General features: G+C 39.3%; 1 protein-coding gene across 1 annotated transcript; it reads left to right on the forward strand.

The window, feature by feature from the left end:
* Positions 1 to 2112: 2112 nt before the first annotated feature.
* Positions 2113 to 19199, forward strand: wdr17 (WD repeat domain 17). The gene is made up of 31 exons (XM_053332849.1): positions 2113 to 2235; positions 3039 to 3222; positions 3334 to 3564; positions 3739 to 3849; positions 4050 to 4190; positions 4502 to 4624; positions 5006 to 5193; positions 5341 to 5509; positions 5802 to 5893; positions 6134 to 6216; positions 6334 to 6420; positions 6706 to 6870; positions 6965 to 7080; positions 8136 to 8222; positions 8743 to 8892; positions 8976 to 9106; positions 10595 to 10720; positions 10893 to 11048; positions 11421 to 11485; positions 12353 to 12485; positions 13121 to 13209; positions 14256 to 14355; positions 14460 to 14599; positions 14839 to 14950; positions 15609 to 15750; positions 16123 to 16225; positions 16382 to 16483; positions 16642 to 16740; positions 17846 to 17913; positions 18870 to 18967; positions 19080 to 19199. The coding sequence occupies exons 1-31, from the start codon at positions 2113 to 2115 to the stop codon at positions 19197 to 19199; spliced, it is 3834 nt and encodes a 1277-aa protein (XP_053188824.1).
* Positions 19200 to 19470: the final 271 nt, after the last annotated feature.

The following is a 19470-nucleotide window of genomic DNA, read 5'->3' on the forward strand; positions in this document are numbered from 1 at the left end:
GTGGAGATGTCCGGGCCTGTACTTCTAACTGCAACAGCTGAAACTGATGTTGAATAGCCTTAAGCCGCTGTTCCTGCTTTGCAGTTATCTCATTCTGCCTTGCGTCATGAGCATTCTGCTGCCCAATATGAGCCTGGAGAATGGCAACCAGGTCCGAAATGGTTGGCTCTTTACCTTCACCCTCAGTGCTTTCCACCACTCCAGAAGCTCCATTGTCTTCTTCCTCCTCCCCCGCTGGCTCAGCTGCAGGCCCTCCTTGCTTCCTGCTACTTTTCCCTGCACGGTGCATTTCTTTTTTTCTTTTTTTTTTAAGAAAAAAAAAAAGAAAAAATCCAAAAATTTAAAGGGGGAAAAATAATTCCTGTGTTCCTCCACTGGATGATCCCACCACTGCCACCAATTGTCAGGGATCGAGCAGTGAGAAATGAGGACACAGGAATATAAATTCAAAAGAATAGGGTTTTATTTACACCCAAAAATGAAATCTTGTACAAAAACCAAGGCAAACTATAAAAGAGGTCAACAAAAGATAACTTAACTCAATATAACAACAAAAAACTGAGGTGTTAACTCAACAGAACAGACCTACCAAAACAACCTAAGGGAACACATATATAGTGGCTTAGCCAAACCAAATAATACAAAAAAGGGGAAACCAAAATGGATGCCAACTGCAACTAAATACAAAGCAACCTAACCAAACCCCAAATCCCCCCATGGCACAGCAGGAAGTAGTCCAGCCTAATTAGCTTGGCCACCCTTGAGCACTCCCCTTAGCTCCGCCTTCTGGTCCACCAGGAAGAGGCCTCACAGCCACAGTAACTCAAACAAAAGAAAGAAAGTATTAATACAAAATAAACAAACTTCTAAATCAAAACAACTGTGTGGTGTGATATTATGTAATGTTAGTTTGGTGTAGTTGGCTGCAAATTAAATGAACCTATATAGGAAATCAAACTAAAGTGGAGTGTGAATGGATTAAATTTTACCCTTGTGTGGCTGTGGCCATCACACCTATAATAAAAAAAATGCAATATTGAATGCCCGAAAAGGTCCACTTGTTGCGAATATATCTCTCCCCCATAGCACTGTGCAGTCATTGCTGTGACAATCGCACATCATTACTCTTTAGACGATTACACACATTAAGCAATCAAAAGGAGAATGGACGGTGAGAAATGAGAATATGGAAATGAGCCAATTTGCACCTTACAGGATGAGGTGACAGGCCAACTGGCTATTGGGCACATCCACAGCTTTTTGAAGATTGCCTTTGATAGGAAATCCAAGCTCCCGTGTTTCTTTGCTTCCAGTTCTTCATCTCCTCTGTGATTTGGGTGAAGTGTCCCTTTAGAAATAATCATCCACGATGCCTCAAAACCCATTTTTATAATAGAAGATGGGATCAACATGCTCTGTGAGTAGATAGTAAGTCTGTGTTTTTAGAGCATCTCTAATCAAGATAATTTGTAGAAACACCCTGTAAATGCATAGGACTAGTTTAACTGTTCACTTATCCTAAAATCCTTAAAATGAAAACCACAAGATCATCAGCAAGTTAAATTTTCAGATTCTTATGACAGGGAGCTGGATAATTTTAGTGTGAGAATGTGTAAGTGGAGTTTAGAACCATTCAGACATATTGTGAAGCTGACTAACAAAAATCCTCACAGTAACAGTATTGAGTCAATAGAGATGCACAGCAGTCTCAGCCAATCACAGCGGAGATTAATTCAATCCTCTCTACGTCTCTTTCTCTTTAATCATCTTATCTTCGCCAACCTGCGGATATATGTAGTATGTAGTATGTTAGTGTGTCGTCAGTATTACTGTTGCTGTAGTAGATACTAGGTAAAGATGTGAGGATTTAATTGTTTTGTTAAAATTGTGTGTGATTGGTGCGCACAACACAAATCAATATAAATGAGCTTACAGTGGGTGTAGGTCGGACACAGTCATGATGGAGGCCATAAGGAGCTCATTCTAACTCCCACTAGTCCACAAAATCATGTCCACTCATCAGACACTGAACAAGATATTAAATCCATGCATTAAATCCTCTTTGGATACAAACTTACATGCCTGTGTGTTTGTGTGTGTATCCAGGTGAGGATGGCCAAGGTGAAGCAGGTGGGTTTGCTGGCAGCAGGCTGTCAGCCCTGGAATAAGGATGTGTGTGCTGCTAGTGGAGACCGTTTCGCCTACTGTGCTACTCTTGCCATATACATCTATCAGGTAAACTGTGTGTGTGTGTGTTTGTGTTTTTGTGAGGGTGGTGAATGTGAAAGCACAAGTGCTCAAGGTTACCTGCCAGAGAAGCTCTTGCATACTGTGCTGCTGTTGTTTTACTGTTACTTTTACTTTCATTCCAGACAAGAGATGAGTGGCTGACTTGATATACTGTCACACATGAGATCAATAGTTGATATACCAGGCTAGATACTGCAAACCTCATACAGTATCATTTTACACATTCCTCCATCCATATCTCATTCAGACACAATTCATATTTGGTTCAATCTTTAGGTTTGATGTATCTGTTGTTCAGTCCAGCTTTTCTGCTTAGAACTGATCTGCTCAGAACTGCTTAGACCCAGGAGCTGGACCAAAGAACCACATCCATAAAAGACAGAAGAAAGTCCACATGCTGTAGCTCCCAGTGAAAATGTAGTTTAATGGGATATTTAATGGGACTAAAACTAAATGTATAATTGCCATCCACTTACATGTACATGCAAATATGGGATGGGGTTCATCATGTAACCTGAGCATTGATCTATTTAAGATGGCGATTATTTTGTTTTAGTCTGACGAAGAGCAATGTGCTGGAAACGTTGCTCTTGATATCACATTAGAACCCATGCATTGTGTGGTCTTCTGTCTTCTATAGAACCAAACCTCCAAAATCTTTCAATGAACTTTCTGCAGTCACATATTAATGAATATTCATAAAATGCGTGTATAAGCAAAACACAGTAATAAATCAAAGCTCCTTGTACTTGTCTCTCCTTGTCATTCTCTCTGTCTCCTCCTTTCAGTTGGACCAGCAGTACAATGAATTTAAATTGAGGTCCATTATGTCAGAACATAAGAAGACCATAACAGCCATCAGCTGGTGTCCTGACAACCCTGATCTGTTTGCGTCAGCCTCTGCTGATAACCTGCTCATCGTGTGGAACGTAGCAGAACAAAAGGCTGTAGCGAGACTGGACAATACTAAAGGTAGACGGATGGTCCTCACCAGCTTTTATTAGCACAGTGTAATGTTAGAAGTTATTTCAACGTCCTCCAGCATCTGTAATGTACCCCAGCATCTCCCCTTTCTTTTCCCAGGTGTCCCAGCATCAGTCAGCTGGTGCTGGAACTCAGCTGACGGGGTGGCGTTTGTCTCCCAGCGAGGTCCGCTGTATATCTGGGCCTATGCAGGTCCTGACCCCGGGGTCACAGTGCATAAAGAAGCCCACTCTTTCCTGTCTGATATCTGCCTGTTCAGATGGCACCCAACCAAAAAGGGCAAACTGGTGTTCGGACACACAGATGGAAGTTTGTCTATTTTTCAACCAGGTACAGCAGTTGTCGTCAGCTCATGAAAAACCAAATTAAAACACACTCACACATATAACCATTAGCTTAAACATTATAAATACATGTTTCACCTTGAGCCTACTTTCAGGTTGAATAAGCAGAGTCATGTCTGTAAACACATTATCATTAACCTCTTTATCTTTTCTTGTTTAGGATGTAAGGGCCAAAAGCATGTATTGCGTCCAGAGTCTTTAGAGGGGACAGATGAAGAGGACCCAGTCAGTGCTCTGGAGTGGGACCTTTTGTCAACTGACTATTTACTAGGTCAGATAATACGAGGAAATTATAACTTATGTTGTCAATAGAACAATAAAGGACATAAATACGTCTCTTTTATTACAAGTTACTACCAGGAAATAATGACTGTAAGCCACACAGTCGTTGGTTATTACATAAATATCTTTGACTATGAAAAACCACAACAGATGCCAAGTGATGACCATGTGTTATAATCTCTCTCACAGTGTCTAACCTCCATAATGGTATCAGGCTGGTGGACAGCGAGGCCTTGGTTTGTATCACGTCCTTCTGCTTCCCTTCGGCTGCTGCTTCAGTTCAGTGTCTAGCCTGGGTCCCCTCTGCGCCAGGCATGTTCATCACAGGAGGTAAAAAACCCCCCAAAAACCATGTATTTTTTAATGTGGGATGCGCGAGTGTGTGATGTTGTGTGTGTGATGTTTGTAACCGCTTCAAGTTCGACTTCTCTCTCAACCTCCAACACAGCAGCCAGGTGGTGTGTGGGACATGTTGTTGCACAGAGCCATCTGTCTGTGTATTTGTGTTTGCATGTTAATGAGCACGTTGGTCTACTTAAAACCAAAGTAATGCTTCATATTTTAGGTTGGACTTAATATTAATACCACACATGCATTGAGTTAACTGACCACCTGATTTGTCTCATTTTTCTTTCCGTCAGACTCGCAGGTTGGAGTGTTGAGGATATGGAATGTGTCTCGCTCTACTCCTCTGGACAGCTTTAAATTGAAGAAGACTGGATTTCATGCTTTACACGTTCTCAACTCCCCCCTTGCCAAGAAAGGTCAAATTTAGAATCAAACCTTCTTAGACTTACCCAAAACTGTTGAAATCTGCAGGGTACCAAAATAAATTCTTACAAGTTCAAGTTTTACACTAAATCTGTATCCTCAGATACTCCTGAAAGACAGTTTTGTGTGTGTCAAGGCAAAGCTCAGTAGAAGATATAAAAGAACCAGCTGATGTTAGTCCTTATACTGCCCATCACTGTCTAAATATAAATAAATATAAAGCAGCCATTCATTCACTGAACAGAAGCACTCCTCTTCATGTAAGGCTCTGTCCCTTGTTTGAGTTAGGGTTAGGGTTAGGCTAAAAGAGAATAAGAGAACTAAACATTGTACTTCTTATCTTTGACGTCCCTTGCCTCTCTCTCTCTCTGCAGCTCAGAGTTCCTGTTGTCCCAGTAAAAGTCAGCACACTAGTTCCACCAGTGAGGCAGTACCTCCCCCTACCTTGTCACAGAACCGGTCCTTCTCTCTGCCTCCTGGTCACGCCGTCTGCTGCTTCATGGATGGTGGGGTGGGGCTCTACGATATGGGAGCTAAGAAGTGGGACTTCCTACGAGACCTGGTATTCTGAATGTACAAACTAATAGAAGAACACGCCTCGGGCCATGTGTTGTTAGCTTATGATTTTATATGTAAGAAATAATATCTTAACCCGTAGGACTTGTTAATTTGTTGAATTTACAGCACAGGTTTTTGATATTGTTTGCAGGGTCATGTAGAGACCATCTTCGACTGTAAGTTTAAGCCTGACGATCCCAACTTGTTGGCCACGGCTAGTTTTGACGGAACCATCAAAATCTGGGACACCAACACACTAACAGCTGTTTACACCTCCCCCGGCAATGAAGGAGTAGTTTACTCTCTCTCCTGGGCTCCAGGTAGATTAAGTCCACCTCCACACACATGCACACACACCATAGTCAAAATCTGTATTCAAAACATGATTACTGGAAGCAGAAATACACTGAAGAATGACTCTAGGACCACTTACAGAATCACTCGTAATCACTTGTGATGCAAAACATGCAGAAACACAACATTAACATTCCAGTCAGCACATTTATCTACTACAGTATATCCTATTCTAGCAGCAATACTGCACTACAACATCATATCATCCTCTGCTCATTGTTAAAGCTATTGACCTTTCTGTCTATGTGTGTTTTGAAGGCGACCTGAACTGCATCGCAGGGGCAACTTCTCGTAACGGGGCGTTCATCTGGGACGTCAGGAAAGGAAAGATCATCACTCGCTTTAATGAGGTTAGTTTGACCTTTGACCTCATGACAATGGGATCCCCGCCCGCTCTGAACCTCACTGCCCCACCCCCTTAAAGACCTCCAACATCTATTCCAGTCAATCCCTGAATTCCCTCAATTCAGTTTCTTCTTAGTAAAGTGTGAAGTAAATCTTCTCTTATATTGTTGTGTCATTGCCAAACAGCCTTCTAAACGTTTTATCATATGGTGGTGACCACTCTCTCATTCTCTGTCTTCCCCCAGCATGGTAAAAATGGTATATTCTGTATATCATGGAGCCATAAGGACTCTAAGAGGATTGCTACTTGTAGTGGAGATGGATTCTGGTAAGAGGTCATCTCCATTGTGAGATCATTTGTTCCTTGATGGAAAAACACTTGTAAAACACAATGTATCTCAGATTCCTTTATCTATTTATTTTTCTTACATGTTTTGATCAACAGTATCATCCGGACAATTGATGGTAAAATCCTCCATAAGTACAAACATCCTGCGGCTGTGTTTGGATGTGACTGGAGCCAGAACAACAAGTAAGATCTCAACCCATCAGTCAACTTTATCATTAATTCTGAAGGCACCTCATGCAGCAACTGGCTACTTTTGGTAGACCTATTAACCTAGACCTATATTCACATATAAATATATATTACATCTGCATGTGTACAGACTCAGAGTCTCTGTCCTTTGTATAATTGGAACGTATTTTTTCCATATTGTGACATTCAAACACATTATGTCAAAAGTAAAGGTGCTGTTTCATCTGGTAATTACAAACAAGTGGCCACATAATGTCCACAATCTGTCTGTCTTTGTAGGGATATGATTGCTACAGGCTGTGAGGATAAAAATGTTCGCGTGTACTACCTGGCCACCAGCTCAGACCAGCCTCTGAAGGTCTTCACTGGGCATTTAGCTAAAGTATTCCACGTCCGCTGGTCTCCGCTCAGAGAAGGAATACTGTGTTCTGGATCAGATGACGGGTGAGTGGGGTGAAGAAAATACGGATCAGGCCTTTGAGTATAATCATGTGAAATCAATTAAAGGAGGAATCCCTGTGTGTCTCTGTCTGGGCAGTACTGTTCGGATATGGGATTACACACAGGACGCCTGTATCAATGTGCTGAGCGGTCACACAGCTCCGGTCAGAGGCTTAATGTGGAACACAGAGGTTCCTTATCTCCTCATTTCAGGTAATGTCACTAAAAGTAACATAACACTCATAAAAAAAACTGATTTTTTTGGTCCTTGTGTCTTGATTTTTCCAGTTATCTTTTGTTCTACATTGCTGCATCTTACTTGATATATAAGGCAGACAAGAAGTATTGAAAACTAAGTTAGTTGTAAGACATTTACTACTAATCAAATAGAAGATATAGTCCATGTTTAAAGAGGGGAAACGGGGAAAGAAGTAGTTGTGACCTCTGACATAAGAAATGAGCTGGCAGTAAATGATAGATCTTTAGTAACATCTAGTGACAGATGTTGGGAATTACATATACATTAGTGAATGCATACATTTGAGATTCTCAGTGTTTTTGAGGAGCTTGTATGTTGGAATTATAAAAAAAATCTGTTTATATCCGCTGTAGCTAACCACCACAACAAATTTAGTGCTATAGCTAAGACGTGAAGCTACATGCTACACAACAATGTTTAGCCTATCTATTCAACATAACCATAGCAGCCTACACCTGTGCTATATATAGTACATGTGCTCAGGTGATTAGACTAGTAGTAAAAGCTTAAGTAACTTGGCCCATATAAAAAGGTTGAATTTACTGTTTGTAGCACCATCAGTCACGGTTAGCTTATATGGCTAATGTTAGCTGCATCAAAATTAGTCTCTCCAACACATTTAATATAAGTTCTGTTTCAATATTGAAGCTTCCAATGTTTAAATGCTGTATCACACTGGGTGGCTTATTTAGAAAGCTTAAAATGAAACTCTTGCAAGCCCTGCTAATAGACCGCAGTCCACTTGTGCACAGAACCAGTAATATTAGTCATTTTACCTAATGTAAAACTTGGTTTCTCGTGAACACACAAGACATGCTTTATATCCATGACAAAGTTTTCTATCACATCCAATATAGTAATGAAAAGTATTGCTAAGTTATTGCTAATGGTGTTGTATTTTAGGTTATTAGTGGTTTAATAGCAGGTGTACAGTGTGCAGTGGAGTTTTAAAGTGGTGACACTATATTATCTGAGTGTGTTTTATTTAAATTACTGTATTTGTCCATAGGTTCTTGGGATTATACAATCAGGGTTTGGGATACGAGAGACGGCACATGTCTAGATACAGTGTATGACCACGGAGCTGATGTCTATGGTAAGCAACCTACCAGACTATTTTGGAGGTACATGATGGGTGTAAAATGTCTTGCATTAAATTAAAACGAATCAAGTAAATATGCTGTGATGTGTTCATATGAGTCTAAAGCTATATGAATATGAACAGTTTTTATTGGTTTTAGAAAGGCATGATACAGTATGGTGTTATATTTCACAGACTAGACAGATTGCATACTGTATGCAGCTTTTTGTCAAGTTGCAAATGAGAAACCTAAAGGAGATTAACAGCAGGGACTGAGGCAAGCCTGCAGGAAGTTCATTTAAAATACTGAGACATCCTGTCTTTGTGAGACCACCATTTACTCTCTACAGCTGTGTTTCTGTAAATAAGCAGATGGCTCCAGTTAAAAACACTTTCCTCCTCCAAGGCAGACATAAAGTAACACATAACACAAGCCCAAGTGAAATTTTGAGTTTGCCACTGGGTTTTAAACCTGAGCTCTCTGATGGCCTTCTCACCACCAACATATACAAACTCTGTGCGTGTGTGTGTGTAGGTTTAACATGTCACCAGAGTCGTCCGTTCACCATGGCCAGTTGTAGCAGAGACAGCACAGTGAGGCTGTGGTCTCTCACACCACTCATCTCCCCACTGCTGCTAAACATCCTCACCAACCAGCCCTGGGAGAAGATCATAGGAAACACTGGTAAGAAGAGACTCATGTTATTCTATCTTACAGTGATCTATTATAAGGCTTTATTTACCTGTGCTGGGTGTGTGTCTCTGCAGACACAGCTATGGTTCCTGGCTCCCCACCACTGCTCTGTGGTAAAGTGTCTAGAGACATCAAGCAGGAGCTGGATAAACTGAGCATAGACATCAGGGCCAAGAAGCTACGCTGGTTCTCTGAATGCTTTTCGGTAACTACATTCTTAATACTTATGTGTCGTTGATGATGTTATTTGATGATATGGCACTGAATTCAGTTTGATGTTGCCTGCCTGGAGACAGTCAAGTGTCAAAGTATCTCAAGATACACAACACACAGCTTATCACAACACACAGAGGATTTATCACAAGGTTCTACAAACATGCTGCTGCTGCATGTGTTCTGGAATCCTTTGTAATTGATCAAAAACTACCATATGGGATAATTTATTTATTCCAAAAGGGCAATTCTGTTCCACAGCCTACTCAGCCCACACAAATAATAACTTGCAACATGCTGGTGACAACAAATCAACATATGGGTGCAAAAGAAAAAGAAAAACACAAGCAGTAGACACAATCTGTCACCCTCAGTTCAACCCTTACATCTAGGCTTCTGTGAGGAGCTTGGTGCTAACAACAACAACAACACAAACATGCCATCCGCACAAGTTTAACCACAAATGTTTTTATAATTCACAATGGGAAAGCTAGAATTTATTTTAAAAATACTGATATAAAACAGTACCAGTCAAAAGTTTGGACATACTGTCTCATTCCAATGAATGGGAAAGTGTGTGTAAACTTTTGATTTTTGAATTTCACATCCTCTTGCACATCCATTTTTAAGGTTCTCTATGTTGCTTGGACATGTACTCATAACATGATGTGGCTGATTAATGGGCCAGAGGCTGCAGAACAGTCTGGAAAATGGAGGAACATAATTAGCAACCCAAGTCTATTCTGTTCATTCTATTGTGTTCTCTGTGTCCCTCTTCTGGCCTTTAATTGACACTGCAGGCTTTTAAAAAACACTTGCAGATAAAACTTCTGTAATTTTCTTCTTAACAACTTTTCACATAGTCCAGTGAAAAGGTATCAATAGAAGGATGACAAGCCATGCAGTGTATATCTTTCATTGTTTATAGATAAATTATGTCCTTGTAGATTTTGCTCTAAGCGTTCAGAGATTACCTGACATTATCTGGAGCCTCAGTGAAAGTGCAGCTTTGTTTGTTCTGCGTAGAACTCAATTAAACAGTTTAGGTTTTCCTCCACACCCTTCATTTTATGTTGACTTATGTTGAAAAGGCAAATCAAACAGAAGGATTAGAGAATGAAAAAGCCTAAATACATACAGCAACTCTTTATTGCATGTAGGTAGAGGTCCAGCTTTTTGTTTTTAGCAGATATTCAGAATTTTAATCAAATCAATGAATACTTAACAGTTTGAAAGTCAATGGACACAATTACCTTTTCTGGGTTCTCTTTGAGTCATATGTTTTCCTGCTTCCACATCAACAACAGCTAATTAAAAACAAAAAACTATGATTTGAGTCATACATACACTTAAATCACCTTTAATAAGCTGCACCACCTTGTAGAATCAATCTAATAGGTCTGACTCACATACAAATGGAAACTACTATTCTGAAATATTTTTTGATGAAGATGTTTGTGTGTATTTTATCCTCTCACAGCCACCAGGAGGCAGCAGTAACCTGTGGGACCTGGTGTCAGTCATTTGCGGCCAGGATGACTCGCTGTTACCAGGCAGCTACAGCAAGGGAGTGATGCACATGAAACACCTGCTCAAGTTTAAAACAGTAAGAGTCATTTAACAACAGACTTCCAATCCAATCAACATACTAACTATTTACTTTACGGACTAAATGAGCACAAAATACAAAAGACTACCCCTTTCAAATTTTCAGTTTTCCTCCATTCAGGTTTGTAAAAGGTGTTATACTTCTCTTTTTCACTGTCTTCCATTCATAGTCTGAGGCCCAGGAGCTCACTATAGTTAAGATGTCTAAATTTGGAGGAGGTATCGGAGCTCCCAGTAAAGAGGAGAGGCTGAAAGAAGCAGCAGATATCCACCTGAGACTGGGACAGATTCAAAGATACTGTGAATTAATGGTGGAGCTGGGACAGGTACAGTATGTGTGTGTTGTTCCCCTCTCAAAAAAGAAGAAAAAAGACTTTGACCATTTTTAATATTATACAGCATGTTCTTTAATCATTTGCTGACAACACATATTCTCCTGTTGGATTATATCACATCAAATGCAAATGTATGTATATTGTACTGGAGTGGATTAACATTTTTGAACCAGAAGGTGAAAGAAAAAAAAAAAGAAGATAGTTTAGCATATAGGACTCCTGAGAGAGGGGAGCGTTTATACAGATTATTATAAACCAATCAGTGTTATCTCTATTATGAGAAGAAATTAAAGCAAAGAAAATGGTATATTGAGAATGTAATGGAAAGTAATGAAGAGGGAGCATGATCTGTTTCCCTTGCAGTGGGAGAAAGCTTTATCTGTGGCACCAGGAGTCTCCATGAAGTACTGGAAGAAACTGATGCAGAGGTAAGCTACGTTTCAGCGCCATGTCAACAAAATCACATGTTGTCCAGCTGAGACGTGAAAATCTGCAAATATACTGCAAATGTAGACCTGCATAGATTAGACGAGATTCTCCACAATATGCTGATATCTGAGGAAATAATGAGATGTATCAAAGAGGCAGTATCACCCATAATATAATCCATACAGCTGGATCACCAGCTTCCTGACACAGGAAACATTTTTTAAGCTTGACAAAAGAAGAGTTTTTTTCAAGGCTGTTGAACTGGGATGCAGAACTGTTTCTTTTATGACACTCACCCACTAAAACTCTTGTTTGGTGGTTAAATCTGGACAAGGCTCATTGTTTTGAGCTTTTTCTTTTTTTTTCTTGAACCAAAAAACACAGATTATAAAAGTAAAATTAAAGAGGGCAGTGTTAAGTAACATTTTTTAAAATGGTAACAGAGACGTCTTGAAGCTTAGAGTATGCTTCTGCAAAAAGCAAGCAGAGTGAAAAACTAAACAGCTGATTGTGCTGCAGAACAGGCAAAATACCTCATACAATTTAGAGTAATAAAATAAAGATACAGAGTGTAAAGAAAACAACATAATGTGTACTCTGCAGAGGGTTTTACACCTCACACTACACATGAATGCCCTTTTGTTTCCAGCAGGATTTATTAAGCAAACATTGTTATGTGGAAAGCTCTATCATTCTTTATCTGTCACACTCCTACAGTCTAGTTTAGGCATGATGATTAATCTCTTCTTACAACTTGATGTCACAGATTCTGCAGAAGTTAAAGATGAAAAGCTCCACTCATAAATGTTGTTGTTGTTGTTGTTGTTGTTGTTGTATCTCTTGGATTCATTATGGTCACGTTGCAGGAGAGCTGACCAGCTGATGGCTGAGGATAATGATGATGCAATCCCATACTGCATCGCCACAGGAGACATTAAAAAACTTGTATCATTTTTCACTGGCAGAGGACAATTACTGGAAGCCTTACTAATAGCACAGGTACAGAGAAAGAGTGGGCATATTAACTTGTGGTGTGCTAGTTGGGTCCTGGTGGTTAAATGGTGTTGATAATATCGATGTCTGCCGCTGTCTGCTGCAAGTTTACATAGAGATTACATGGCAAAATAAGGTTTGGCAAGATAAGCAATTAAAACATATCTTAAAACTAGATTTAAAAGCAGCATCAGGTTTGTTAAAATGTACATTTACTTGGTTTTATATCATTTGAAATGACATTTGCACCATTTTTTACCAAAAGTAAGACTGAATGCTCCTGAAAATGTCAAATGGTTTAACCACAAAAGAATGATACATATTCAATATTTTATCCACATACAGTGTATTTAAGTGGACTTATACTAATAATTACTTCATTTAAAAAATATAAATGGTTCCTGATTGCCATAATCCTCTAATATATTCTCTCAAAATGGATTACAAGCAGAAATTTTATACTGGGTCCACAGAAATAGAATGTGTGCAAGTTATTCATACGTTTATTTTCACATTTTAACCCTTTAAATCTGACTAAACCACATGGACACAAAAATTGTCATTGACCCATACATTCACAATCACAAATATGTCATGTGAGAATGATGAATAGAAAAAATAATGATATTCTTTATCTTTAGGGGGCTTGTGAAGGGAACATTCGTACACCTCAAAGCTCTCCAGTCAACCACACCACTAATGATGTGGATAACAAACAGCTGTATCAGGGGTAATGCACACACACACACACACACACACACACACACACACACACACACACACACACAAATGTTAACACTCTGTTATTTATTTACATTTGTTATCCAAATTAAACTGAACTTGAAACTGGCACTGAACTGAAGGACTTGGGTAAAGGGCATGATTTTACAGTAACTTGTATTTTTTTAATTCAATTTACTGTAAACACATTAGCAGCAGTGTTACATGATGTCAATGTCCTGCCAATAAAATGATTTGATTTGAATGTTTCATCATAGGCAGTTTGTGTATTGTACTCCTGCAGCGGTTGTAATAATACAATACATTTGAATGATGAATCAGAATTTACTTACACAGAGGGTTGGGGTGGGATCAGGAAACCATCTCTTTCTCTCTCTCACCCACGCGCTGCAATGAGAGTGTGTGAAATTTGAAGTTCTGCAAACTCACAGCTTTCAAAGTCATAGCATTATAATTAGTCATAGTCAATCAGTCATAAAGTCATTTGGATTATCTTATCCCCCCATCTCTACCCTCTAGTTTTCGTCATATAACACAGTTGCACAAAGTTCTCTGTAATTTCTCGCAACACCTTTGCAACACTGTTGCCAGTAAGTTACTATAAAAATACAATAATATGTCAAACAGTGTGGAAAATTACAGAGAACTTCCTGCAACTGTGATAGAAGACGAAAACTAGACGGTAGACCATTGATATAAGTAAATTCTGATTCATCATTCAAATGTATTGTATTATTGCAACCGCTGAAGGAGTACAATACACAAACTGCCTATGATGAAACATTCAAATCAAATCATTTTATTGGCAGGACATTGACATCATGTAACTACTGTAGCATTGCTGCTAATGTGTTTACAGTAAATTGAAGTTACTGTAAAATCATGCCCTTTATCCTTAATGCTATGCTATGTTATGGTAGGTTTACCAGGCATTTTGTTAATTTAACTTTTTTTTTTTTTAGATTTCTCTAAATGTGAGCTGATGTTTTATGATCACAATCCCTCTAACATCATATTTGCTCTTTCTCTGCCTAGTCTCCTCCATAAGGTATGCAGGGAACTCGCTGAGTGGTACTTCCAGGATGGCTGCTCTGTCCTGGCAGCATGCTGTCACTTAGCTGTGGACAACATCAAGGTACATACATGTTTGGGTATGTGATATTACTTTTTATACAATTATAGCCACAAAATGATGTGTCAAATGTGTGTGTGTGTGTGTGTGTGTGTGTGTGTTTCCAGTTAGCCATGTGCAGTCTGATCCGAGGCAATGAGCTGGAGTTGGCTGCGTGTGTGGGTATCGTCCTAGGAGAGGCAGCCAATCAAAGCACCGCTTACTGCCTTGAACTCTTGGCCAGGAAGTACATGACGATACCTACATGGTGAGTTTCCATCAGCACATATCTCCAGTCAGAGTATGCTTTATTATCCTTGTATGTAATCAATCATGTTTAACTGTGAGCTTATATTTGCTTTTCACATGCTCATATCCAGCTAGATGATAACCACCGTCATGTGAGAAGTTACCTAAGATTACCATCACTGAAGTTGGAGATAAGCCAGCTGTAATGACATTGACTTTTTCATTGTTACCTCAGTTCTCTGCTGTGTTTACATTCAGGGAGCTGTCAGCTGACCTCCTGCAAATGATACCTGAGAATGACATTCTATTGGCTAAGCTGTGTGCATTCTACCCAGGAAGCACCGATGACATCAACCAATTACACGAAAGGGTGAGTTTCCAACCTTTAAAGCTTTTGTTTAATGTATATGTGTCAGTGACAAATAAGGGTTGGCAAGATGAGCACTTCAAAAATATCTTTAAAAATATTTTAAAAGCAGCTTCAGGTTTGTTAAAATGTACATTTTGTATTTTTGCTGCTTTTATGTCATTTGAAATGATATTTGCACCATTTTTTTACCAAAAGTAAGACTGAATGCTGCTCAAAATGTCAAATGGTGTAACCACAAAATCATGAGAAATATCTTACAGTGTATTTAAGTGTACTTATACAAATAATTATTTGAAAATGTAAATGGTTCCTGATTGACATGATTCCCCAGATTAAATGTAATATTCCATTATTGTGTGTTTTATTGAGAATTTAATGTTTTTAAGCAAGTTGAATTATTTGGTAGAACGTTTTTATGGTTACACCACTTAGACATTTTTGCCATAATCATCTAATATATTCTCTCAAAATGGATTAAAAGCAGAAATTTGATGCTGGATCCACAAAAAAGAATGTGTGCAAGTTAATCACCACATGGACACAAAAATATGTCATTGAACCATATAACAGAATTGAAGCTCCATGTTTGTTATTGATAATGATATCAATAGTTATGCGGATTACAGTGACTGTAATTGTGTGTTGTTTGTCATTCAAGTGCGGTCTCCCTTCATTAGAGGAGTGCAAAGCCTTGGCAGAGGAAGCCATGTGTGAAGGAGATCTGTTCTCAGCTGTTAAGTTTCACCTTCTGAGCTCCGAACCCGAGAACGCCCTTCAGATAGGAATAGATTACATTAAAGGTATTAACAACTCAGTGTCAACAACTGCTTAACATGATGTCTGCACAGTTTAAACATGAACTTCAAGTGACCTGAAAACTGATAAACACTGGGAATACTTGGGAATGTTTGGATTTGACATGATGGCCTTCTCATTCAGTTAAAGGCAGATACAAGTGTAATTTATATTATAAAATAACACATTCTAAAACAATCCTTATGAAGACACTAGAAAAAATAGGCCTGATATAAAATGTTGTAATTACAATCCAAACATGTCTTACAACTGCTTAGTGCTTTACTTTACACTTAGCATTACAACTGTAGAGTTAAACTGAAGACAAGAATCTAAATGTTTAATCAAAAACTCTCTCTAATGTTCATCCTTACCAGAACAGCTGACTGGATCTGATTGGACAGTGGACAGCGTTCAGCCAATCCTGGACCTGATGAGCTACATCAGAACTGACCGCCTCATCATGGCCAAGCTGACAGAGTAAAACCATCATTACTTTATTAGTAGTAGTTATTTTCATTATCCTCCAATATGATGTTACTTTATGATGGGTTTGATCATCATATAGATCTTTGTTTGTTTGTTTGTGTGTGTGTGTGTGTGTGTGTGTATGTGTGTGTGTGTGTGTGTGTGTAGAGCCCGCAGTGAGCTGCTGATCCTATGTGGTTATATCGGAGGTCTGCTGTCCATTAGAAGACAGTACTCCAGCATTGTACCTGCACTCTATGAATACACCAGGTATGTTCTTATGATGAGTCTGTGTTTGTAATCATAGTTTGATCCCTGCTGACACAGGATTCCTTTTGTCTCTGTTAAATAAATGTCATAATCTGGTGGAAATTGGATTAATAATGAGTCGGTAGTGCAAGTGCTATATTCTCCTCTCTGTATCTCAGTCAGTTGTTGAAGCGGAGGGAAGTGTGTGTTCCTCTGAAGATCGAGCAGCTGTCCGTAGAGCTAGATGCCTGGCGGGCGTGCACACAAAGTAACAGCAAGTAGGTTACACACACGCACACACAAACACATACACATACACACACACAAATTTACATAGACTTGCATACATTTCCTGGAGACTTACCCTGACTGTAACCTATTCCTGACCTTAACCACTGACCCAGAAATCTGAGTTTTATCAATTGGGGACACGACTTTTGTCTGCACTTAAGTCTAGTTTGTGTCCCTGAAAGTGACTTACACCTACACACATATACACACACACAAACACAGAATGAATGTTATTACAAATGACTGTTATTAAGAACAGTATGAAGTACAATTTTGGGTTAAGGTTACAAAAAACCATACATATTTACACCAATTGGGCCGACTGTGATAAGAGGTTCAATGAGGAAGATGATAACTGAGCTTCCTCTTTGTCCATCTGCTGGACATGATGCAGAATCACTTAAGAGTCAGATGGTGAAGAGTGGAACACTGAGGAGGTCGCTACAGTCACTACATGGTAATCAGGCGTACTCTCAGCAGCCCCGCAGAGATAAGAGCGAAGGCCTGAGGCCAGTTACCACGGCAACACAGGAGAGTCAAGCCGACCTGAGATACATGAAGAGCCTCTGAATCACCTCTGGAGATGGATGTGATGACGAGGATGATCAAGATGTTGCCCGACTGACAGATCTAACAGCTTTCTGAAGTAGAAAGCTGCCTCAGGTGAAGTGAACCAGTGAGGAGCCTGGAGTGCTGCACAGCTTTGTTACAATCAATGAGGCTGGAGATGGAAGCTTTCACATGATTGAGCTAAGAGCGTCTTGACAGTCTGACTTCAAATGGCCAGAGTTAGCTTGTAGGCTTTGCATCTGTGATGTCAGGTATATAAGAGGAGAGTGGATAACACTGCTGCAAAGATGACCACAGAACACTGCTCTCTATATCACTTCCCAAAGAACAGGCCATTCATGGAAGCAGTTGTCCAACACTCACACATCAGATCTACAGATATAGTACATACATACCCACCAAATCTTTGAATTCACTGGCATAGTTTGACTGACAGTGACTCTTCACGAATCACTATTATACCTCTATATTGTGTATGCAGCATCACATGCATCTCTCTGTCTGTGTGTGTGTTTTCAACAGTCCTCCATCTGAGAGTCAAAGAGAAGAGTTCAGCTGCCTGGAGAGGAGAATCCAGCCTATAGACTCTGGTAAAAATAACAGTTTATCATTAAAATCACACACTGCTCTTAAAAGACATGTTAGATTTTTGTATAAGGGTCAGTGCCAAATAAGGATTGGCAAGATGAGCGCTTCAAAAATATGTTAAAACTAGTTTTAAAAGCAGTATCAGGTTTGTTAAAATGTACATTAGTATTTTGGTTGGTTTTATATCATTTAAAATGACATTTGAACCATTTGTTTTTACCAGAAGTAAGACTGAATGCTGCTGAAAATGTCAAATGGTGTAACCACAAACAAATGATAAATATTACATGTTTGATCCACCTACAGTGTATTTAAGTGGACTAATAATGACTTAATTAAAAAAAAATGAAATAGTTCCTGATAGATAGATAGATAGATAGATAGATAGATAGATAGATAGATAGATAGATGGATAGATGGACAGATGGATGGATGGATAGATGGATAGATGGATGGATGGATAGATAGCCTTTATTGGCCTATGGGGAAATTTGTTTTCACAATCTGTCAACATCATGCCCAAACACCAAACATTATTAGAACCATAGACATATGGAGTAACCAGTTCCAGCTAAGGCCATTATACTATAGTTGTGATTATATCTACAGTGTTGATGCTGACAAGGACAGTGAGCCTCATCTGCAGCTGATTTGACTAAGCATGCTGATTAGTGATTGGCTCCTGTAGGTATTTGGATGGACTAGCTGCCTCTTTGATCTTAAACTAATAAGACAATACAGAGAAGGAGGCAAATAAACTCAGAGATAGGAGCCAAGAGGTGACGCATGGAGGAAGGAAAAGAAGAAGCAGAGTGTAATATTCTCTGGCTGGGCTCCATGAATAATAATAATGCACTAGCTATTAAATTGGCAGAGTGTTTGACAGATATTAGGTGAAACATGAGAACATATTATGCGTCATCATTAACAATTAGAGCATGTGTGTTCCCTCCCTCAGCTGCGTTGGTGTTGTGTGGCGCCGATTACGTGACCGGCTCCAATCTGCCGAGTCACTCAGACGTCCAACTGTCCTGTTTCACCGGACACAGAATACAGGTGTGTGTGTGTGTGCCTGTGTTTTATTAGTGTTTGTGTTTGTCTACACTGATATGTCATGACAAGGTGTGACCTTTCACATGAATTGCTGTTTTTTTGTCTTTATACGCAGGGTCCAGTGTTTTTGCTGGAGGACAGTAAATCAGCTATCTCCCTTAACGATGCTCTAATGTGGGCTAAAGTCAACCCCTTCTCCCCACTGGGAACAGGACTACGCATCAACCCCTTCTAACACACACGCATAAAAACACACAACACAAAGAGGACAATCCAAGGGAAGGGTTTACATGTTGGAGAGGGAGAAATAAATAAAGGTCAGAGAGTGGTAGTGTTGTAATGGAAAAGAAACAGAAAAAGCTGGGCTGAAAATTACATTTTTGTGCTTCAGCTAACTGTTTTGTTTTTTTTGTTTTTTTTATAATTTACTGAGCCAACAAATGTAGTGACACCAAAATACAATAGTGATCCAGTGAGGCTGATTGAGTGTCAAACAAGCTCATGGC

This window comes from Scomber japonicus, chromosome 2 (assembly GCF_027409825.1).
Source record: "Scomber japonicus isolate fScoJap1 chromosome 2, fScoJap1.pri, whole genome shotgun sequence".
Classification (NCBI taxonomy): Eukaryota; Metazoa; Chordata; class Actinopteri; order Scombriformes; family Scombridae; genus Scomber; species Scomber japonicus.